Source organism: Notolabrus celidotus, chromosome 18, assembly GCF_009762535.1.
Source record: "Notolabrus celidotus isolate fNotCel1 chromosome 18, fNotCel1.pri, whole genome shotgun sequence".
Taxonomy (NCBI): domain Eukaryota; kingdom Metazoa; phylum Chordata; class Actinopteri; order Labriformes; family Labridae; genus Notolabrus; species Notolabrus celidotus.
In genome coordinates this window covers 1344811-1368845 of record NC_048289.1, presented here as the reverse complement: position 1 = coordinate 1368845, position 24035 = coordinate 1344811, and the positions used below count along the sequence as shown (strand labels likewise).

The 24035-nt window shown below is 43.0% G+C and overlaps 1 protein-coding gene across 1 annotated transcript in view; it reads right to left on the bottom strand.

The window, feature by feature from the left end:
* Positions 1–16271, bottom strand: part of LOC117829622 (glucagon-like peptide 2 receptor) — a 34049-nt gene extending 17778 nt beyond the window's left edge. The window contains exons 1-7 of the mRNA XM_034707202.1: positions 16176–16271; positions 12377–12473; positions 12193–12297; positions 9676–9797; positions 9473–9579; positions 1505–1661; positions 1267–1426 (exon numbers count right to left, since the gene is read on the bottom strand). Of these exons, the coding sequence (XP_034563093.1) occupies positions 1267–1426; positions 1505–1661; positions 9473–9579; positions 9676–9797; positions 12193–12297; positions 12377–12473; positions 16176–16271 (844 nt within the window). The remainder of the gene's footprint in view (positions 1–1266; positions 1427–1504; positions 1662–9472; positions 9580–9675; positions 9798–12192; positions 12298–12376; positions 12474–16175) is intronic.
* Between the last annotated feature and the right edge of the window lie 7764 nt (positions 16272–24035).

Genomic DNA, 24035 nt, shown 5'->3' with positions numbered 1-24035 from the left:
AAGCCAAGTCTTATAAAAGCTGCAGCTGATCAAACTCAAACACAACACCTCGTCCTCATATCTCAAATCATATCTGGCTGACAGGAGTATAAGTGTAAGCCTTGGAAATTCAGAGTCCAGCTCTGCCCCCCTGCTGTATGGGGTTCCACAGGGGTCGATTTTAGGCCCCCTGCTTTTCTCATTGTATTTATTGCCCCAGGGCTCCATCCTTAGAAAGCATGGCATCTCCTTTCATTGTTATGCTGACGACAGTCAAATATATGTGCCGTTAAAAAAGAGTAATGCTTCCTCCCTCGCACCACTTCTGGCATGTCTTGAGGACATCAAAGCCTGGATGGCTTTAGACTTTTTAAATTTCAATGAAAAGAAAACAGAAGTGATGGTGTTTGGTCCCAGTGGCCCATGTGAACCTCCTGTTGACTTGGGCCCTTTGGCAGATTATTTGAGGCCAACAGTCTCAAACCTGGGTTTTAAGATGGACAGTGATTTTAAATTGGATTGTTAAATTAGCTCTGTAGTGAAGTCCAGCTTTTTTCAGCTTAGGCAGCTGGCAAAGGTGAAGCCTTTTCTGCACAGCAGCACTTTAAAACAGTAATCCATGCCTTTATTACTTCTCGGCTGGATTACTGTAATTCACTGTATATTGGAGTTAGTCAGTCCTCCCTCGCACGTCTCCAGTTGGTGCAAAATGCAGCTGCTCGCCTCTTAACTGGAGTACGTAAGAGGGAGCACATTACTCCAATCCTGGCCTCCCTCCACTGGCTCCCTGTGCACTTCAGAGTCCATTTTAAGATTCTGTTATTTGTTTTTAAATCTTTAAATGGTCCCCGCCTTACCTCTCTGAGCTCCTTCACCCCTACGCTCCTGCTCGGTGCCTCAGGTCAGCTGGTCTGCTGCTCCTGGAGGTACCGAGGGCAAAACAGAAGCTCAGAGGGGACAGAGCTTTTTCTGTTGCTGCTCCAAAATGATGGAATGAGCTTCCCCTCCACATTAGACAAGCCTCCTCACTGTCCATTTTTAAAACTCATCTTAAAACCCATTTTTATTCCTTGGCTTTCAACCCTGCATGAGACTCTGCTCCTGTTTTAGTGTTTTATGTGATGTTTTTATTTATTGTTTTATTGTTTTAATTGTTTTATTATCCTGTGTTTTAATTGTTTTTTTGCCTGCGTTGTTTGTCTATTTATGTACAGCACTTTGTTCCGGCTGTGGTCGTTTTAAAGTGCTTTATAAATAAAGTTGAGTTGAGTTGAGTCCTCAGCTTACCCCATCCCAGCAGCATGTACTTCTTCAGCAGACGCCTCTTCGTCAGCACGGCGGTGAAGAGCAGCGTGTGCAGGAAGACGGCCTCCACCAGGAGCCAGAAGTAGTTACAGGCCACAAAGTACTCCATGCACACCTTGGAGAACTTACACATCAGCGATATCTGCGGGATAAATGTCAGATTAGGGTCACAGGAAGTGTCTGTGCATTCAGCGGTGCTGTGCTGTAAACTGGGACGTACTGCAGAGGTGGAGTAGGAGTTCCAGCCCGGGTCGTCTCGGGGCAGGTTGGAGTACATGATGTATAAGATGATTTCTTTGGAGATGACAGCTGCAGCTCTCAGGATGAACGACATGAACAGATTCATGTGGATGTAGTTCCTGGTGCAGTGCAGCTTCCTGGTAAACAGATACAGGATCAGTTAGAGGTATTGATCCGTGCGTCACCTCAGAGGAGTCAATGAAGAATGATCATTGTTAGAGCATCTTCATGAATATGTTCCCGGCTCTTATAATGTCATTTGCAGTGACCGATCTTCCTCTCAGTCTGTAAACATCTCTTTCATCTTCCTCATCTTCACTCTGACATACCATGATCATCATCAGTGTAGGTGAAGCCAATAAATCAGTCCCTCATTGAGCCTTTACCAGGATGACTCATGGAGGCCTCAACATGAGGAGTGCCCTCATGTTTCACCCTCAGTTTATCGAATGGTTTCTAAAACATCAGCTCAGTCTTCATCTGAGCATCAACCTCTAAACATCCTTCAAACACTGCTCGTGCACACTGTGTGTTTTTGTGTATTTTAGAATCTGCACATGCTTGGTAAAGAGGATATAATACTAAAAATTATAATACCTTTATTTCTATAGCACTTTTCAATACAAGTAACAAAGTGCTTTAGAAAAATAATAAAAGCAGAGAAGAAATAAAAGCAAACTGACAGTAAAAGCAGAGAGATAAAACATTAAAGGTGACATATCACGCTTTTTTCATCAACATATATTGGTCTAAGAGGTCCCCAAAACATGTCCTTAAAGTTTATGCTCAAAAAAACACTTTGAAATCAGATTTTGGTCTGCCTGAAAAGCCCTCTTCTTCAGTCCTCCTCAGAACACTCTGTTTTCCCTCTGACCACGCCCCCTCAGGAAGTGGATGTGGCCTCAACTCTCTGGCATGTTGATCTAATGTTTACATGTTGGCTTAATATACACGGCTGCTCAGAGATCACGTTACTTCAACCCTCTGAATCTGATCCAGAATCTGATCCTGATGGAGAGGCGCCTGTAGCAGGACCTTTCTGAACCATTGGTCACAGATTTAGTGTTTCTTGTTGTTTCATTTATCAGTATGTAGACGTGTGTCTTGGTACACAACTACGAACATGTAGCTATGTGGCTATGCTAACTAGTGCTAGCACTTATCCATGATAAATAAAAATCATCCACTAGATCAGTGGTGTCCAAACTTTTTTCAAAGAGGGCCTATTTTGATGTTGTCAGAATGCCTCAGGGCCAGCGGCTCCTACTGAGACGTAGGAATCATAAAAGTTATATATGAAATCTCCATTTGATAACAATTAATTTGATTTTTTTCTCAATAAATCAGTAACTAGGAAGTCCTCAATTCTCCACAAGCCATGTATACATTAGCAAACTTTGTCTTCTGGAGGAAAATGGTCGGGCAGTGTGAGAAAAATATTGTATCATTATTTTCCTATGGCAGGATCACGATCTGGATTTCATCACACTTCTTTATCATGTTGTTTTTAAGACTTTTCTGAACAGCCGACAACATATTAAGAACAAAATAATTATTTTCCTGAGTTCTGTTTTAAGTTTAGTTTTATGCACCAAATTTTGCCTTTTCTGCACAATTTCATAATTTTGATCTTGTCTTGTGTCCTCTTTTGTGTCTTCTGAACTTTTAGTGTTCATCAAGAACATTTTCACATCATGATAAAAAATTAATTTGAAAACCTGTCAGCTTTAAGAGTTCTTGTGTTTCTTCTTTATTGCCGTCTTGCAGAATTCCCAGAGCTTTGGCTTTTAGACAGTTAGTCCATATGAAGCTTTTTGAGACATTTCTGGATTGACTTTAGTTTTGTTTGTGCGCTTGAAAGAAACTGCAAATGTACAGATGATTTAGAATGTGATTAATTTATGTGCTATAAATAACACATTTTAAGATGGAAGCTTGGGGCCATAAATAAATGGACCTTGGGCCGCAATTGGCCCCCGGGCCATACTTTGGACACCCCTGCACTAGATCTTCAAATCTGCAGACGTGGGGAGTAAAACCGACCTTTGTGTTTATTAAGACAGCCTACAACTAGCATGCCTCCCTCCTAAGCTCCTTGTTAGCACACATTTGTGCAGGGAATGAAAAACAGAGGAGGGGTTGAGTTGTATTTTATACAGTCTATGGACTGAACAAGCTCCGAGCTCTGACTCCGTGACAGACCGGATATTGTTGTTACGTCACAAAAACACTGAAAACTGAAACGGCTGGTTTCACACACATTTACAGAAAGGTGGAGAAATCAGAACAGGGGCAGAATGGATTTTTTTTCATTTTCGGGGAGTTTGTAGACATGCCAGGGAAACATATTTCAGGTAGAGAACCATTAAAAAGTCCATTTTGCATGATATGTCACCTTTAAAGATTAAAATAAATTCACAAAATAAAGCTTTATGATAAAAGTGTGTCTTGAGTAGTGAAATAAAATGAGGGACTGACTCTGCAAATCTGATTTCCTCTGGCAGGCTGTTCCACAGTTGGGGGGCTCTGACAGCAAAGGCCCTGTCCCCTTTAGTTTTTAGTCTAGACCATGGAACAGCAAGCAGAGCACTGCCAGAGGATCTTAAAAACAACAGGGAGCCAGTGTAAGGATGCTGAAATTGGGGAGATGTGGGAACATGCTTTAGTTCCAGTTAAAAGCCGAGCTGCTGTGTTTTGCACTGTCTGAAGCCGGTTAATTGATTTTTGGTTGAGACAGGAGTATAGTGAGTTGCAGTCGTCAAGGCGGGTGGAAATAAAAGCGTGAATGAGTTTTTCTAAGTTGTTGGGTGAAATAAAGGACTTTACCTTTGAAATTTTTCTGAGCTGATAAAAACAGGACTGGACAACTTTCTTGATCTGTGGCTCAAAACATAAGTCCTGGTCAAAAATGACTCCAAGGTTCCTTGCTGATATTTTGATGGGGATAGCTCAATTATCTAGGCTGGGCATGATGAGGGTTCGTTTTGCTGCTGGGCCAATTAGAATGATTTCTGATTTATTGTTATTGAGTAGAAGGAAGTTGTCTGCCATCCATGATTTGATTTCTTCAAGATACATGTGAAGGATTTCCATATTTGACCGGTCACCCGCTCTGATGGGGAGGTAAAGTTGCGTGTCGTCAGCATAAAAGTGGAAATTTACATTATATTTTCGCATTATATTTCCAAGGGGGAGCATGTAAACAGAAAAAAGAGTTGGGCCCAGAACTGCACCCTGGGGGACCCCATGGAGCAAATTTGCCATTGAAGACACGCAGTTCGCTGTTGACAAGGCAGAACATTGGTTGTGCAAACAGGACTTGAACCAATTTAAGGCGATATCTGAAATACCAGCCCACTTTTCCAGTCTGTCAATGAGCAGTTTGTGATCAAGCGTATCGAACGCAGCACTGAGGTCCAGGAGAACTAAAATGGAGCAGCACCCAGCATCTTCGGCCAATAGCAGATGATTACAGACTTTTAGAAGAGCTGTCTCAGTGCTGTGGAGGGAGCGAAAGACGGATTGGAAGGTAAATACGCCACAATAAGGTATGAAGGTAAATACCCCACAATAACTGAAGAAGGTATTCTATTGTTCATTTGCTTTTTATTGGTTTCCGTCTGCTTTCCGTCAAATATTAATGCAATTTATTCTTGCAGCAAAAGAAAAGAAGGAAAACCTTTTTCTTCTGTGCTTGTGACTGTGTGCATGAGACCATCACCATCCCTCTTAGAACTCTGGCCTATCTTTTATTGGCAGCTAATATCATGTTCTGTAAAAGAGGGCGTGCACACCTAGGTGGACCAAAAAATAAAAAAAATAAGAGAAAGTGAAAGAAAGATTACATAAGGATATACAAAGGGACAGGGAGAGAGAAGGAGAGAGAGACCTAACACTTAGATGGAGAGGGACCATCTCACCATGATGCCAAAAAAAAAATCCGTGCGGTGATACTAATGATTAAGCAACCCTTAGTGTCCACAATCATTACTGAAGCTTGGGTCGCAGAGGGTTGCCGCCGTGCTGTGTTCTATTTGTGTAACAAGACCACCACTGGTGCAGATGAAACCACTTGGGTCAGATCAGCCGAGCGGTACGGCCCGGCACCCGGGCCGCGAGAGCAGTCAGACCGAAGGACCCAACCCGCCGCAGGAGACCCAGGCCAGGGGACAAGCCAAGGACCCAGACCGGAAGCAAACAGGTACCGCCGGAGCACCCAGGGCGACCCCCAGGTCACCCAGTAGGAGGAAAGGGGGGCGAGGGGGGAGAGATCCCGCAGCCCCCCCAAGGGACACCCCTACAACACCGCCCCCACAGCCCCCCAAGACGGAGCCAAAGGAGCCACCAGGGCCGAGGGGGCCCAGCACCAGGAGCAGACAGCCAGGCAGATAGGCAGAACCAGGACCAGAGCCCACCAACCGGCGCGCCGGAGCGGGGGGAGGGCGCACAGAGCACAGAGACTTCAGAGCACTCATAAGATCAACCCCGGTCTCATTTGTTGGCTACTGGATTTTTTAACTGCTAGACCACAACGGGTCAGGGTCAATGGAGTTTTATCACGTTCTTTTATCATCCACCGGTTCACCTCAGGGTTGTGTTATATCCCCACTTTTATTCGTTTTATATACAAAAAACTGTCAGAACAAACATGCAGGACACCACATCGTCCAGTTAGCTGATGAGTCTGTGATTGTCTCCCTGCTCGACAGTAACAGCCCAGACCATGTCCCTGTGGTGGCAGAACTTCTACAGTGGTGTAAAAACTCTTTACTGAGGATCAACTCCAGAAACACAAAAGAGCTGGTCATGGATTTCAAGAAGACCCCCACTGCCTTCCCCCCTGTTTTTATTGATGATTAAGTAGTGGAGATTGTGAACTGGCACAAATATCTCAGCACTGTTATCAATGATAAACTTACATTTGAGCATCAGGTTGACGCTGTTTGCAAAAAGGCTCATCACAGAATGTGTTTTTATCGTTAGCTCAGGGGTTTTAATGTCAACAAGACTTTTATGAAGATGTTTTATTGAATCTCTTTTAACTTTCTCAATGGTGTCCTGGTACGGGTCGACCAGTTTGAAACATAAAAAGAGACTTCAGGCTGTTGGTAACATTGTTTACATACAAGATCAGCTGTTAGCTGCCTGTAGCATGTTGATGCTAAACGATGCTAGGCCCGATGTTCCCTGCGAGCTGAGGAGAAGGAGGCAAGGACGATGTGCTGGTACTGAGGTGCAAGCTAAGAAAAGACGACATCGACCTGTCCTTCCACCCACCGTTATGGGGAATGTAAGATCTATCTACGATAAGGTGGACGAGCTAACCCAGCACCAGAGGGAATACTGGCAGAGTAGCCTCATGCTAACAGAGCTAACACCAGACACGAACGCCACATTGGAAGGATTTCACCTGCTGTGGGTGGACAGGATACAGGAGAGCAAGACTGAACACACTGGTGAAGAAGGCCAGCTCAGTCCTGGACCCTGTGGAGGTGGTGGCTGACAGGAGGATTATGGCCAAGCTGTCGTCTCTGATGGACATTTATTTTTTAGATATATATTCTGATAGATTAGATATATATTGACATAGAGTGTTCTAGACTCCTATGTTTGTAAAAGCATCTTGAGATAACGTTTGTTGTGATTTGGGGCTATACAAATAAAGATTGATTGATTGATTGATTGATTGATTGATATTGTAAAAATATGCAGCAGGGTTGCGGGCACATCCCTGCCTGACATGTCGAGCCTTTATTGAGCCAGGACCCTCAGCAAAGCCTGGTCCATCGTAGCTGACCCGTGCCATCCTCTCTTTAGTGAGTTTCACCTCATAAGCTGTATAAATAACGGACGTGTCCCTAACGTCACCCATCTGTTTCTGAGGCGCTGTTTTGAGGCCAATCGTCATCGGCAGCCATAATGTAGCTCTAGTGTAAGTTCAGACAGGAAGACTATAAAGCAATCACAGCAGTTGTTTAACTTTCCTCTCCCTCGTTCAATAGCTCACCTGCTTCCAGCTGCACGCTCCGGAGCTGTCATTGGTTAATCAGCGGCGGCTGTCATCCAATAGCTCAGTAGCACACCCTTATCATCAGCCTATCAACTCTCTGCTGTCTTTTTAAATGTGTCTCTCTCTCCTGCTAGTTCCTTCTTGCATTGATGGTGCTCACCCCTCCACCTCCTCATCTCCACCTGGTGTCTGCAAGTCTTCAATTCCTTGGATTCATCAACTACCACCACCAGAGTCTGGAGTTTCTTCTGCTGCCAAATTCACACATCCTATGCTCACAAAATGATCCCCATAGAGTCCTTACACCAAAGATTTCTGTCAAGTTTCATTATTCATGAAGCTGTAATAAATAACATTTCATCTTCAAACTGTGTCTCTCCTGATTGAATTGCTGCTGTCTAGTGATTGTGAGGTAAAGAGGCGGGCTTTGAGCCTCCTAGCCAACCGCTACAGTGTTCCCGCCTGTCAATCAAGTAAGCTGTGCCTTTCATTGGAAGACTCGTAATCTCAATATCTTCGAAATTGCCGCGTTAGAAATGAATTCACAGTGTGTGCCGATCAAGAAATGAGCTATCCAGACTACACTCATCTTTTGAACCAGGCTGTAAACATGTTTATTTCTGCTGTAAACATCAGCTTCTTTGAAGCGGATCCTCCATGAACTGCAGTTTTAAGCACTTCCGGATTGGACTCATATTTTTAGACCACAGGTTGCTGCTTGGTTTCACAGGCTTCCCTCAGTCCGCAGATACGCACTGCCAAAAAGCAGGACTAACAGGAAGAGAAACTATTTTACAATGTTACAATGTTACAATGTCATTTAGCAGACGCTTTTATCCAAAGCGACGTACATACGAGAACAAGATCAACACAAGCAAAGATCTAGACAAGAGGAAACAAGATCAGTAAGAGTAACAAAGTGCTTCAAGTCCATTTGGGTGCAGGTACTGTCAAGCAGTGTAAAGGCAATGCACAAAAATAAATAAGGAATTAATTTTTTTTGTAAAATAAGGAACATCTACAATGAAGCAACCAAACAATTTAAGACCTTCCATTATCATCATCAACAATTAACATCACCACAATAATGACCAAAGCACAAAGTGCTGGGTCACTCCAGACCTGAACACAGATTCCCAGAGTAGAGCAGGACAGTGTGAGTCAACTGTAGCTGGAAGACATGGTCTGCCACTGGGGACAACAGTGGAGAACAGTCTAGCTAAGTGCATAGTGCTTCTTAAAGAGCTGGGTCTTTAGCTGTCTTTTGAAAGTAGAGAGGGACTCTGCAGATCGAATGGAGTTGGCCAATTCATTCCACCATTTAGGGGCAACAGAAGAGAAGAGTCCAGCTAGTGATTTTGATTTTGAGGCCTTGTGTGCTGGAAGCACTAGGCGCTTTTCAGAGGCTGAGCGTAGCGGGCGAGAAGGGCAGTAGACCTGGATGAGGGGTTCCAGGTAAACTGGAGCGGTTTTGGTGACTGCTTTGTAAGTCATGATTAGAGTTTTGTATCTGATGCGAGCTGCAACTGGAAGCCAGTGTAGCGAAATGAGCAGGGGAGTGACATGAGCTGTCTTAGGCTGGTTGAAGACCAGACGTGCTGCTGCGTTCTGGATCATTTGCAGAGGTTTAACTGTGCATGCAGGGAGGCCTGCCAGTAGAGAGTTGCAGTAGTCAATGCGTGACATTACAAGAGCCAGAACCAGGGGCTTTTGTCCCAGTAGCAACTGGCCTGCTTAATGATGCCACATAACACTATTGTTGTTATGTTGTTACTGTTTTAAATGCTTTAATGTTGTGATATCATTTGATGTACTGTTTTGTATCTGTCACCGCTGACTGAAAAACAAATTGTCCACTGGAATAATAAAGAAACCTTGAACCTTGAAGGTAGAGAAAATGTGTCATTAATCAAAACCATCTTGAACCCTTTCACTGACCTCAGCACGCCCATCAGGAGGACAGCCAGAGTGAGGGAGGACAGAGACAGAGAGTAACCAATGATAGAGATGAGTCTGAGGGCCGTCTGTCGATGCATCTCATCCTCCTGTAAACACACACAGGACATATAAAACATACAATAAGGGGAGGATCTGAAGTATGAGCTAATAAGGGCAGAAGTGTTTGACTGTGTCCTCCTCACCTTGTCTTTAAAGTAACGCTCCCCTTGACACTCCTCGTCGTCCCTCCAGGCCTCAGAGGAGTTCTCCTTCTGTCTCCACCTCCCGTTCTCCAAACACTCTCTGTGTGCTCTCCTCGAGACGTCTGCAGGTTAATCAAAGGAACGTTATGTCAGTCTCTCTTTCTGCTTTCTTTCAAAAGTACAGAGGAGAGGCTGACTGACGGAGCACTTCATCATGAACTCTGTTACAGGACGCTGGATTACTCCTCATGCTCCTTCAGAGCGTGTAGGATAACATTGCTAGACAATCACAGACAGCAGATTACATGGACTCCTCATTACTTTATAATTTAATCTTAACTTGGCAGTCAAATGATCCTTGGATTGGCTTAAACAGCGGTCATGTGACTCAGGCAGTCACTGATTGAGCTGAAGTTAACAAACTGACCAAACAGGTCTCCATAACCGGAGGAACTTTACCCCGGAACTACGTGTGTTTCAAACGGTGGATAATGGGTCTAAATTTAGTTCAGGGGTAGATAATCTCCCACCTAAAAGGCCCCTGCTAGGGGGGTAGTACTTTTCAAAAAGCCCTGGGGCGGGGCCTGCAATGCTGAACGTGTCTGATTGGTAGATTATCCGCAGTGTTTTTATTCCTCCCTCCGTCCACAATAACATCACACACATCTGTGATTTCACTTGATTTCTCTTTCTTTCCTTAGTTTTTATTTGTTCTATCTTTTTTGTATGTGTGTGTACTTTTCAAAAGAAGAAGCTGTGATTCTCTTGATTTAGCAGCTTGTAACAGTAGTCTTCTCTCAGCCCACCGTGAATGCGTCTCTCCCGGTGTTCCGGTTTTAAAAGTGACCCTGTAAACTGGAGACCTTCAGCTGAACGTGTCAGGCTGAAAGTCTCCAGTTAACAGGGTCGCTGTTTAAACCAAAACACCGGCCGATCTCTGTCACGGCTTTTTGAGTTCAAAAGGATTTTAAAGGCGTGTTGAAACGTCTTTGCTACTCGCGCTTATCTCCTCTCACGTGTTGATTCAGTGAATCCATCTGTGATGAAATATAGCACCATCTAAAACAGCACCACCAGTCTCTTCATGCTAACAGGCTAACTGCTGTGTTGCTCATAATGATACCTGCCTGTCCGTCTGCTTCTATGGTGTCATCTGTGATGAATGGCATTCCTCTTTGTGTTACTGCCCTCTACTGGTCTTGTGCATTTACTTTTATTTCCTCCATACGTCACTGGCCTGATTTACACAATCTACCCGGGACTTCAGTCCGCGGTCGAAACGCAGACAACAATGGGGGCACAGGAACCTTTTAGTTCAGGGGAAGGTAGTTGTTGGGGCTAAAAGACCCCAGAACTCTTGGACCAAATGCACCTATTTCAGCCAAGAGTTCCAGGGTCTTTTAGCCCCCAAAACAACTAAAAGGTTCCTGTGTCCCCATTGTTGTCTGCGTTTCGACCGCGGGCTGAAGTCCTGGGTAGATTGTGTAAATCAGGCCAGTGACGTATGGAGAAATAAAAAAGTAAATGCACTACACCACCAGACCAGTAGAGGGCAGTAAAACAAAGACGAATGCCATTCATCACAGATGACACCATAGAAGCAGGCGGACAGGCAGGTATCATTATGAGCAACACAACAGTTAGCCTGTTAGCATGAAGAGACTCAGCTGGTCTGTTTTAGATGGTGCTATATTTCATCACAGATGGATTCACTGAATCAACACGTGAGAGGAGATAAGCGCGAGTAGCAAAGACGTTTCAACACGCCTTTAAAATCCTTTTGAACGCAAAAAGCCGTGGCAGAGATCAGCCGGTGTTTTGGTTTAAACAGCGACCCTGTTAACTGGAGACTTTCAGCCGGATGCATCCCTCATAAACGTCTTTAGACCATCATTAAATATCTGATGAGGATATTTAGAAATCTTAATAAAAATTAAACTAGTTTGCATTCCCAGGAACTCCCTCTGTGTTTCAACAGCTGTGTAAACTCCACAAACACTGACACGTTCAGCTGAAGGTCTCCAGTTTACAGGGTCACTTTTAAAACCGTAACACCGGGAGAGACGCATTCATGGTGGGCTGAGAGAAGACTACTGTTACAAGCTGCTAAATCAAGAGAATCACAGCTTCTTCTTTTGAAAAGTACACACACATACAAAAAAGATAGAACAAATAAAAACTAATGAAAGAAAGAGAAATCAAGTGAATCACAGATGTGTGTGATGTTATTGTGGACGGAGGGAGGAATAAAAAACACTGTGGTTAATCTACCAATCAGACACGTTCAGCATTGCAGGCCCTGCCCCCCTAAAGTCCCGGGACCTTTGAAAAGTACTACCCTCCTAGCAGGGGCTTTTTAGGGAGGAGATTATCTACCCCTGAACTAAATTTAGTGTGTGTGTGTGTGTGCGTGTGTGCGTGCGTGCGTGCGTGCGTGCGTGCGTGCGTGCGTGCGTGCGTGCGTGCGTGTGTGCGTGTGTGTGTGTGTGTGTGTGTGGTATGAGGTTGTGTCGTTACCGTCGCTGATCCACGGGAGGTAAGAAGGACAGGGCACGGACACATTTCCAGGAGCAGAGTGAGGCCAACACACGAACATGTCAAATGTTCCTTTACAGAAGAGTCCTGAAAAACAACGATGGTAAGACTTTCACAGAAACCATCAGGATGTTTAAATATGAATGTTCAGGATCAGGAGGCTCACCGGTCTGTGACGGGGCGCTCGCTGTCAGAGAGCTGTTACACCTCTCTAAATATTCAGCCCGCTTAGCGATCAGACTCTCCAGCACGGAGCCGGCGGCCTGCAGAGAGTTCAAGAGAGAGAAACACAATTTAAAAGAGTTCTGGGTTCATCATTATGACTGTTTCCATCCCTCCATGTAACTCTGAGAATCAGACCCCTACATGAGGCTGCTTTAAAGCTGCAGTTATATGTTCCAGCCAATAGAGGGCAGTCTAACTCTCCAAAGTGGATGTTTGTATAATCCTTTGTGTATATAATCTTTGGTGTCATCATGTTGTAATGTTGCTGATGACGTCTGTATGGGACAAGCAGGTCTAGACCGTACTCTATGTTCTATTATTAACAAAGACCCAACATCAAGACAGGATCAGATCCAGTCCCATCTTCCAGACAGGACTCAGTCTGATCTCATCTTAATCCACCATGAGCAGAGCACTTTGCAGCATTTAGCAAGTTACAGTGGCAAGGACAAACTTCCTTTAACAGGCAGAAACCTCCAGCAGGACCAGACTCATGTTAGACACACATCTGCTGAGACCGTGTTGGAGAGAGGGATAGAGGGAGATGAAGAGAGAGAGAGATGATAGTGGGGAGACGGATAGTAGTAGTTGTAGCAGCTGGAGTCTGGCACGTTGGATCAAATGACCATGTGATCTCTGATTTAAACCTCTGTGTATTTCATGGGTTGTTTTATGTGATGTTTATGAAGTGTTCCCATTTTTGTTGTTTTTAATAATTGACATTTAAATATGTTTGGAGCTTTCTGCCTCAGAAACCTTAGATGTAAACTATCTTCATAAAGTGTAACAGCTGTGATTTCCTCTGTCAGATAAATGAAACCATCAAACATCTTTGCTCATAAGAAGGAGATAAGACGTTTCACAGATAAGATGTGTTCATCATGTTTCTACAGACTGAATTGTTCTGGATCTGTGTTTTTAGAAGAATTCGATTTTGATATTATTTTTGATTTATGGTGCAGTTTTATGACTTGGATCATTAAAGATGAACCTGAAGTTACACAGATGTTAGAGATATGATCTCAACATGCACTGAGAAGTGTTTCTGCTCCCTCCTTACATTCCTCCTGACCCTGCTTTATTCTGTGTTAGACAGAATCAAAGGAAGGATTTATATTTATATCTTTTCTCTTTTAATCTCTTATCTTTGGTTGTTTTGTTCTTCTGACTTTGTTCATTTTATTCTTATACTTTTACTTTTGTGGTCTATCTGTTTTACTTAATTCGCATTTTAACATAGAGTGGTCTAAACCTGCTCTGTTTTTAAAATGTTTTGAGGTAGTGTCTGCTGTGATTTGAAGCTATACAAATAAAAAAAATGGACTGATTGATTTTCTGTCTTTTTGCAGCTCTTATGTTGCTTAACGTCCTGCTGTTCTATTTTATTTTTGTATTTGTTTATTTACTCATTCTTTTATCTCAATCATTGCATTCCTCATTTTATTTTTTGTAAATTTTCTCTTCTATTTTCATTTGTAAAGCACTCTGTAATCCTGTTTTGAAAAGTGCTAAATGAATAAAGTTTTTTTTTTTTTTTTGTTATCAATACTCATGTAATAGTGAAAAATTTCAGGTTCAGGTTACTTTATTTGTACCCGTAGGTAAATTGTTTTGTAGCCAGTGAGATGTTAGATCATGACAGAGTCACAAGACAGATGCCAGACTGAACTAACTACTTCATTAAGGACAAATAAAGATCTATCTATCTATCTATCTATCTATCTATCTATCTATCTATCTATCTATCTATCTATCTATCTATCTATCTATCTATCTATCTATCTATCTATCTAATGTTCTAAACATACTAAAATATTCAAAAACTAATCTAACAATAAAAATGATAAAATCAATAGACATGATAAAATGGTAAAAATGCTAAAGGTTCCATTTAAAACGCATATCAGAAATCAATCAACCAATAAAAACTATAAAAATCTCATTATTATTATTATTACTATTATTATCACCATTTTTATTTGTTATAATTGTATTATTATTATTTTTATTATTATTATTATTATTATTATTATTATTAGGGCCCGAGCACCGCTGGTGGCGAAGGCCCTATTGTAATCCTAAGGATTGTTCTTTCTTCCGCCACTTAGAATGCATTTTTGGACCCCTGAACGTGAATGAAAGCGCAGATATTTTTGCACACTCATCAGGTCTGGTGAAAAATGTAAGTTATTATAGGTCTCGCAAAAAAAAATTCAGTAGCGCCCCCTAGAGGTAAAAATAACATGCTACGAATAGAGTTTTTTTGAGCTACATGCATGAAAAGTCCTGTACATATTCATGGCATCAGGACGCACAATAAAGCCTCTTGCACCCATATTTGAAACTCAACAGGAAGAGCGCCACCTAGCTTTGAACATGAAAATATTATTATTATTATTATTATTATTATTATTATTATTATTATTATTATTTTATTATTTTATTATTGTACATCTGCTTAGAAAAAATCAACATGAAGGAGAATATCTAGGGAGAAAGCTGGTCACATTGAGTTGTAGATTTTGGTAATGTGGGTAAAAGACATGACGAAGAGCTCAACATACATTCTGATTTATTTAAACTAACAGACAACGAGCCACACGTTAATGTGAACATGTTTCCTCATTGATTTAAAGATACTATCTTTAAATCGTTTTAGTGTGACTGCAGCCTCTTGGATGTGGTGAGACAGAAGTTGCAGTACTTGTGTTTTTCCTCTTGGTGGCAGCATTTAACAAGGACTACTATCACACACAGATATGATGTGTTCACTCGCTTCTGATCTACTGATGAAGAATTATAAATGTTTGGGCTGAACTCTGAAACCTGTGTGTGTGTGTATGTGTGTGTGTGTGTGTGTGTGTGTGTGTGTGTGTGTGTGTGTGTGTGTGCGTGTGTGTGTGTGTGTGTGTGTGCGTGCTTGCGTGCGTGTGTTCGGTCACCTCGACACACCTGAGAGACGACGGTGTCTCCTGTGAGCTAACTGATGGATGAAAACTTGAGTCTGCAAAGGTTTGTCCTGTCATGACCCGGTGCCAGAGCTGCAGATCTAAACTTGCTTCAGATTCAGATCCAGATCCAGACTCTGAACTTCCTCAGTGATTCCCCCGGGTCATCACGTCCTCTCTGCTGCACTTCATAAAGTTTATTTCTGGCCTTTTAAAGAGCACTTGTTTGTTCCCTGGCAGGATCAGGAGAAAGTCAGTCACGTCGTTTGGATGTTTTTGGTTGTCTGTTGTAATTTGACGAAACACTAAAACTTTTCATTTCATGTTGTCATAAATTAAATCAGTGATATCATGTTGCAGATTTTAAAACATTTGCACTGGGCTTTGAATTTCTCTGCATCTCTCCTCCCTCCTTTAGGATAAACATCCTCCTTTGATTTTTAAAATTCAGATGTGACTTGTTTCCTCGTGTTTGTCACTAAACTGCAGAATTTCAGGCCATGGTTTCAGATTTTGCAGAATGTGCATGATCCCTGAACTCCTAGCTACTTTAAAAAAGAATCTGATTCAAGCTGTATTTATTCCTCGACAGTGAGCAGTTTGTGCTGTGTCTGCTGCGCTCCGTCTCCTCACAGAGTCAGGGAGATGAAGGATTATTCAGTTTTGAAACCTGAAAAGAGCTGAATTGAATGACTTATTTAAGTCAGTATTAAACGCTAAGACAGAGTGAAGTGTGAGTGACCTCAGAGGCCGTGCTCCTGAGCGTGCATGCAGACATGAACATGAGCTTACCTGCTGGTTGTAGACGATAAAGCAGAGAAGGAGCATGAACAAGTGTCCAGCTTTAATCCAGAGTGTCTGGTGCCGGCTTGGAAGCAGGGTCGGCATCGTGCTGTCTTTACATTGAAAATCAGCTGGTTTCTGGTTCCTCAGCCCGTCTGCCGCCTCATACCTGAACCCCACACCTGCAAGGCCTCTCTAGTGTCCCGGTTTTACCTCTGTATGTCCTCTTAGCACGTCTGTCCTCGTTCGATGTGATGATCTCACATGTAGCTCCAGAGAAGCTGCTTCAGACTGTCCTTTGGATGAAACTGAAGACAGATTTTGAAAGCACAGAAAGTTTCCTTCTCTGGTTTGTGTCCAAAAGTTTCCAAACCTCCTCTCTCCGTGATGTTTTGTGATAAGTTCTGATCTTATTAAAGTTATATGTTGTGTTTTCTGGAGGGGTATCCTCTGTGAAGAAGTCCCGGTTCATGCAGACCTCTCGGCTGTGCAAGAGCTGGATCTGTGCGAGAGCACCCAGTGGATCCTCACCCACAGATACCTCCCCCACCCTGTCCTCCCCCGCTAACCAATCCAGATAAGACCCGGGGGGAGCGGCTGCATAACTGGACTAACTTTGTTGTCCAGGAGAAATGATCCCAGCAGAGAGAGTGAGCAAACTGGTCAGGTCTAATGTACCAACAGTCAATACACACACACTCTAACTAACACACACTCAGGAGATACCACCTGCACTGCAGGGTGAAGTCACTGACCCCCCCCCTCCATGTTTCTCTGAGCACCTCCAGGATCTCTGACACTAATGGAGATCTAATGTAAACTGAGAGCGGAGAGGCCAAACAGGAGAGCAGATGGAGACTCAGCGGACGGCTCCGTGTGGAACTAAACAAAGATTCTGGATACACGGCAGAGTATGTCTCTGTAAGAAGACAGTTTAAACAACAAATCTGACATTAAACACTAAAACTTTATCCTTATCATACACCTTTTATAAAACTCAAAGTAAAACTGGTGCAGAGAGAGGTCAAAAGAGGAGCGAGGAAATCAAAGATTCAGAGAAAAGGAAGAACAGGATCACGCTGTACACAACAGAATATGTCAATGTGAGAAAAACGGAAGGACAGAAAACATAAACAGACACTTCTTCACTTTAAGACTTGAAAATGTTCACAGAGTGTGTGTCTGTTTTGCAGTCTTTAGTCAGGGTTCTGTAGTTTGGGTGCAGAGTTAAAAAGGTTGTTTATACCAGTCACTGTTCATTTAACAGAAGCACAGACAGTGAAAAAAACAGCTGCAGTGGAGTGAGCTCATGAACTCCTCTCAGATTGATCGAGCTGATTTTAACCATCACCATACCACATCCCCTGACTTCAACAGTACATGAAACAAAGTGCAGGACAGAATCCAGTCAGGGAGCCAGAGGGAAACCTACAGAGGCAGGTTTACTTAATGACCAGTCTCAGCTTTTACAAGGTCTCAAAGGTTTTAGTGGCTGAATCATTTACAGAAAACGACAATTTGTTGAGTGACGGCCAATTAAGCTTCAAAAAACATATCTACCTCATTGAATTGAATTGAATTGAATTAATGAATGTATTTATTTATTTATTCATTCATTCGTTCATTATTTGGGTTTTTTTGGGGTCCTCCTGTCTGTGGATTGGAGATGTGTTTTGTTCATGTCCTTTATCATTGTATCCTAGATTTTGTGTGTGTGTTCTGTACTGCATTTGTGAACATCGACATGTGATGATATGAACAATAGTCCAATATTTGGTCAATCGGGGTGTATACATGGAAGAGAAAAATCGATCCCCAGCCACATCATCTCAGTTTGTTTGTCTTTCTTAAAAAATGTGACTGTCAAACTGACATGTTTGCATGCATTTTAAAAAACAGTTTTAGTCAGACTGACACAATAAATCTTTTTTCTTGAAGAGAGACAGGAAATGTGGGGAGTAGAGAGTGGGGGGAGGACATATAGTAAATGGTCGAGGCTGGAATCAAACCTGCGACCTCTGCAACGAGGGCTATAGCCTCTGTATAGCAGTGTTTTTAATAAAAACATTTAAACGTATGTAACAGGCTGATTATCGGTTATGGGGCTCTGGGGAACCAATAATCTGTGCCTCTGCGTTATGTTTCTGTGGATTAATCCACCCGAGTGGGCTCCCCTCGCCCTCTGCAGTTCTTCCAGTTCTGGGTGCAGGTATGAGCCATGCTGAGTGACACGCTCTGTCTGTATTTCTGAGCGGGGTTCACTGTTGCTGCTGTGAGTCTTGTGAAGGTACAGTGGGGCAAAAAAGTATTTAGTCTGCCACTGATTTTGCAAGTTCTCCCACTTAGAAAGATGAGAGAGGTCTGTAATTTTCATCAGAGGTACACTTCAACTATGAGAGACAAAATGAGAAAAAAAATCCAGGAAATCACATTGTAGGATTTTTAAAGAATTTATTTGTAAATGATGGTGGAAAATAAGTATTTAATCAATAACAAAAGTTCAACTCAATACTTTGTAACATAACCTTTGTTGGCAATGACAGAGGTCAAACGTTTCCTGTAAGTCTTCACCAGGTTTGCACACACTGTAGCTGGTATTTTGGCCCATTCCTCCATGCAGATCTCCTCTAGAGCAGTGATGTTTTGGGGCTGTCGCTGGGCAACATGGACTTTCAACTCCCTCCAAAAATTTTCTATGGGGTTGAGGTCTGGAGACTGGCTAGGTCACTCCAGGACCTTGAAATGCTTTTTACGGAGCCACTCCTTCGTTGCCCGAGCGGTGTGTTTGGGATCATTGTCATGCTGGAAGACCCAGCCACGTTCCATCTTCAATGCTCTCACTGATGGAAGGAGGTTTTGACTTAAAATCTCACGATACATGGCCCCGTTCATTCTTCCCTTAATACGGATCAGTCGTCCTGTCCCCTTTGCAGAAAAACAGCCCCAAAGCATGAGGTTTCCACCCCCATGCTTCACAGTAGGTATGGTGTTCTTGGGATGCAACTCAGCATTCTTCTTCCTCCAAACATGAGGAGTTTTTAACAAAAAGTTCTATTTTGGTTTCATCTGACCACATGATATTCTCCCAATCCTCTTCTGGATCATCCATATGCTCTCTGGCAAACTTCAGATGGGCCTGGACATGAACTGGCTTAAGCAGGGGGACACGCCTGGCGCTGCAGGATTTGAGTCCCTCTCGGTGTAGTGTGTTACTGATGGTAGCCTTTGTTACTTTGGTCCCAGCTCTCTGCAGGTCATTCATCAGGTCCCTCCGTGTAGTTCTGGGATTTTTGCTCACCGTTCTCATGATCATTTTGACCACACGGGATGAGATCTTGTGTGGGGCCCCAGATCGAGGGAGATTATCAATGGTCTTGTATGTCTTCCATTTTCTTACAATTGCTCCCACAGTTGATTTATTCACACCAACCTGCTTGCCTATTGTAGATTCACTCTTCCCAGCCTGGTGCAGGTCCACAGTTTTCTTCCTGGTGTCCTTGGACAGCTCTTTGGTCTTGGCCATGGTTGAGTTTGGAGTCTGAGTGTTTGAGGCTGTGGACAGGTGTCTTTTATACAGATAACCAGTTCAAACAGGTTCCATTAATACAGGTAACGAGTGGAGGACAGAAGAGCTTCTTAAAGAAGAAGTTACAGGTCTGTGAGAGACAGAAATCTTGCTTGTTTGTTATTGACCAAATACTTATTTTCCACCATCATTTACAAATAAATTCTTTAAAAATCCTACAATGTGATTTCCTGGATTTCTTTTTCTCATTTTGTCTCTCATAGTTGAAGTGTACCTCTGATGAAAATTACAGACCTCTCTCATCTTTCTAAGTGGGAGAACTTGCAAAATCAGTGGCTGACTAAACACTTTTTTGCCCCACTGTACGTACTGTGGAGTGAAAATCACAGAGTGATGCAGCTGCAGGGTCGTGGACGGCTGAGGTAAATACTTGTTTGTAACTTCTGACATTTCTGTTCTGTTTCATGTGTGTTGCTTTTCAGAGGTTAATAAGTTATACTTTTGTTACAGATGGCCGCTGTTGTCTTGCCTCTTTTTATTTTGCCTCTGTTACCTTTCTTCTTTCTTTGACTCAGGACTTCCACCAGATCCATGTCCGGTCCGTCTCTGATCTGCTGCGGTCCGGCTCTGTGCTCTCTCATACATCAACACCCACCGGTTGCATTTTCTGAACGCATCATGGAGCAGGACCTCCGGACATCTGGAGTCATGTGACCGAGGTTTCCCCGCGGTAATCACTGAATGAAGGATTCTCCTCCTCCTCCTCTCCTCATCCATGTTGTCTTTCTGGTCCTCTGAAAACCTCTGACCTGTTGACTCCAGGCCTGGCTCCGCTCATCATGACGGTTTGTTGTAGTTAAAGGTGACATATAACACTTTTTTCATCAATATATATTAGTCTAAGAGGTCCCCAAAACATGTCTTTAAAGTTTATGCTCAAAAAAACACTTTGAAATCAGGTTTTGGTCTGCCTGAAAAACCCTCTTCTTCAGTCCTCCTCAGAACAGTCTGTTTTCTCTCTGACCACGCCCCCTCAGGAAGTGGATGTGCCTCGGCTGTCCAGCACGTTGATCTAATGTTTACATGTTGGCTGAATATACACGGCTGCTCACAGACCCGCGTTACTTCAACCCTCTGAATCTGATCCAGAATCTGATCCTGACGGAGAGGCGCCTGCAGCAGGACCTTTCTGAACCATTGGTCACAGATTTAGTGTTTCTTGTTGTTTTGTTTGTCAGTATGTCGATGTGTGTCTTGGTACACAGCTACGAACATGTAGCTATGTGGCTATGCTAACTAGCACTAGCACTTTTCCATAGAAAATAAAAATCATCCACTAGATCTTCAAATCTGCAGATGTGGGGAGTAAAACCGACCTCTACCAGAAAGGCAGCAGGACCTTTCTGAACCATTGGTTACAGATTTAGTGTTTCTTGTTGTTTTATTTGTCAGTATGTCGACGTGTGTCTTGGTACACAGCTGCAGCTACGACATGTAGCTATGTGGCTATGCTAACTAGCGCTAGCAATTATCCATGATAAATAAAAATCATCCACTAGATCTTCAAATCTGCAGACGTGGGGAGTAAAACCGACCTCTGTGTTTATTAAGACAGCCTACAACTAGCATGCCTCCCTCCTAAGGTCCTTGTTAGCACACATGTGTGCAGGGAATGAAAAACAGAGGAGGGGTTGAGTTGTATTTTATACAGTCTATGGGCTGAACAAGCTCCGAGCTCTGACTCCGTGACAGACCGGATATTGTTGTTACGTAACAAAAACACTGAAGTCTGAAACGGCTGGTTTCACACACATTTACAGAAAGGTGGAGAAATCAGAACAGGGGCAGAATGGATTCTTTTCATTCTCGGGGGGTTTGTAGACATGCCAGGGAAACATATTTCAGGTAGAGAACCATTAAAAAGTCCATTTTGCATGATATGTCACCTTTAAGTGAAATACGATCTGGTGATAACACAGAGTGTTTTATTCTGAAAATTAACCAGATGTTTTCATTTTGTTTTGGTGAAACCTGACTTCCTGTCCCGCTCCATCTGCTCTGTTGAGATTGATGCGTCGTGCTCCGGCACCCGGCAAAAGTAGAAGTCTTGTGTATCTGATCCGGAGGACTCCAACCTGCCGGATCAGAGACGCAGCCAGAACGCAACGGAGCGGATCCAGAGGAAGTTAACACATTGACTAGTATAGAAACCTATCAGATCTGGTGCTGTGATGGATCAGAGACGGACCGGACACAGATCTGGTGGAATTTGGCCGTCAGATGTGTTGTGAAAGCCTTGTTAGTTTAAGTTTTGTTCTGACCATCGTTCATTTAACTTCCACCTGTGTTCAAAGTTAAAACAGTGTTTTCTGTCGCCTCTTATTATAGTTTACTTTTTGTTTTGTGGGTTAAGGCTGTTTATCTTTAGTTAAAGTCTGTTTATTAGCTGCTTTAAAGCTGGGGTTGGTAATCAGATTTAGATAGACTCTTTGTTATACTAGATAAAATGATCTTTATGTCCTGATGGTAATCAATACATGATGTGTTCTTAAAAAAGAGGTAAAAAAAGCTGCTATCTACAGCCGGAGTAAACCTGGGAAAACACCAACCAATCCCTGCCATCAGGAGCCAAATGATGAAACCAATCAAATCCTGTCCTGCCATTCCACCCGCCTCCTGCAGAGCGTACATTTCCTGTTTGTTTGTGTTTTTAACTTTCACTATGAGAATGTTTTGGTGTTTTCTTACCGCTGAGTGAGACATGAGTTGACGTAGTGCAAAACACAAACAATGTGCTGAGGACCGGTTTTGAATCAGTCACCATCATATGGTCCCGAATCAGCGGCAATCGTGCATGTGAGCGGGGGCGTCGTTTTGGAGGAGCTCTGAGGGGAGGGAAGGGGGGGGAGGGGTTAGACGGAGTACTGAGGAAATGATACATTCAAATTCATGCTAGTTTTCCGTGACTACCAACCCTAGCTTTAAGTCGACACAGTTGAAGAGTTGGGGGTGAGGAGGAGCTGGTGGATACAGATCATACTGCTGCGTCTGTTAGCATCAGAATGATTGAGTGTCCTTTCTTTCAGTTAACATGGCGTCAGAGAAAAGAGCTCATTTTTCCACAGAAACAACATGAACCTAAAAATATCCTGCTTCATCTGCTGTAAATACTCTGCATTTTTTAGAATCTAATTCAGTCAACCCTTTGCTTAACACATGATGTACAGTCACCCGCTCATACGCTGTGTTCAGCTGTGTGACGGGTCAGACGCTCTTAAATCTGCTGGTCTCTCCTCACACAGCTCTGATTTATAACACACATCAGAACCATCATGCAGGTTTTAAATGAGAACACTTGAGCTCTCACTTTAACTCCTCTTCATCCTCTTCTTCTCCAGATTAAATAAGATCCAGCACACTGACACCCCGAGGACATGCCTGCTTCAGACTGTTTACTGAATCTCTTTAAATGACCATAAAATAACTTTGATGAATATATGTCCCTGTTCTTCAGGACACTCTGTGGATGCACGGCTCTGTCACAGCTGTGTGCAGTCACTGTCATGAAGCAGGGATAAATTAGATCTCTGCACTGTCTGTGTCCATCAGTCACGAGTAATGGCGACTGTGCTGAACTCTCAACACAATCATGATCCATATACGTTTCCTCAGGTATAGATTCTGTCACATCCACACTGAAGACACATCTAACAGCTCCATCTACTTGTAACACAAACACAGATACAGTTACCCATGATGCATCACTGTGGTCTGCTCCTAGCATCCAAACAGAGGAGTCTCTTTGTTTACTCTTCTGATTACACGCTGAAGTTTATCCTTCATCTGAGTATTTTAAAGCAGACTTGAAAATGTTGTCAATATAAGCTTTTATTTCCCGTCAAAGCTGGACCATGACTTCTTATAATCTGCACAAATCAGCATTTCATAGTCAAGTGTAATCAGATGATTAAGTCGGTATAATGATAACTAAAGATGCTTTTCGACCAAGAGTTCTGGGGTCTTTTAGCCCCCAGAACTACTTTCCTCTGAACTAAAAGGTTCCTGTGCCCCCATTGTTTCGACTGCGGGCTGAAGTCCCGGGTAGATTGTATGGAGGAAAAAAAAGTAAATGCACTACACCACCAGACCAGCAGAGGGCAGTAAAACAAAGACGAATGCCATTCATCACAGATGACACCATAGAAGCAGACGGACAGGCAGGTATCATTATGAGCAACACAACAGTTAGCCTGTTAGCATGAAGAGACTCAGCTGGCGCTGTTTTAGATGGTGCTATATTTCATCACAGATGGATTCACTGAATCAACACGTGAGAGGAGATA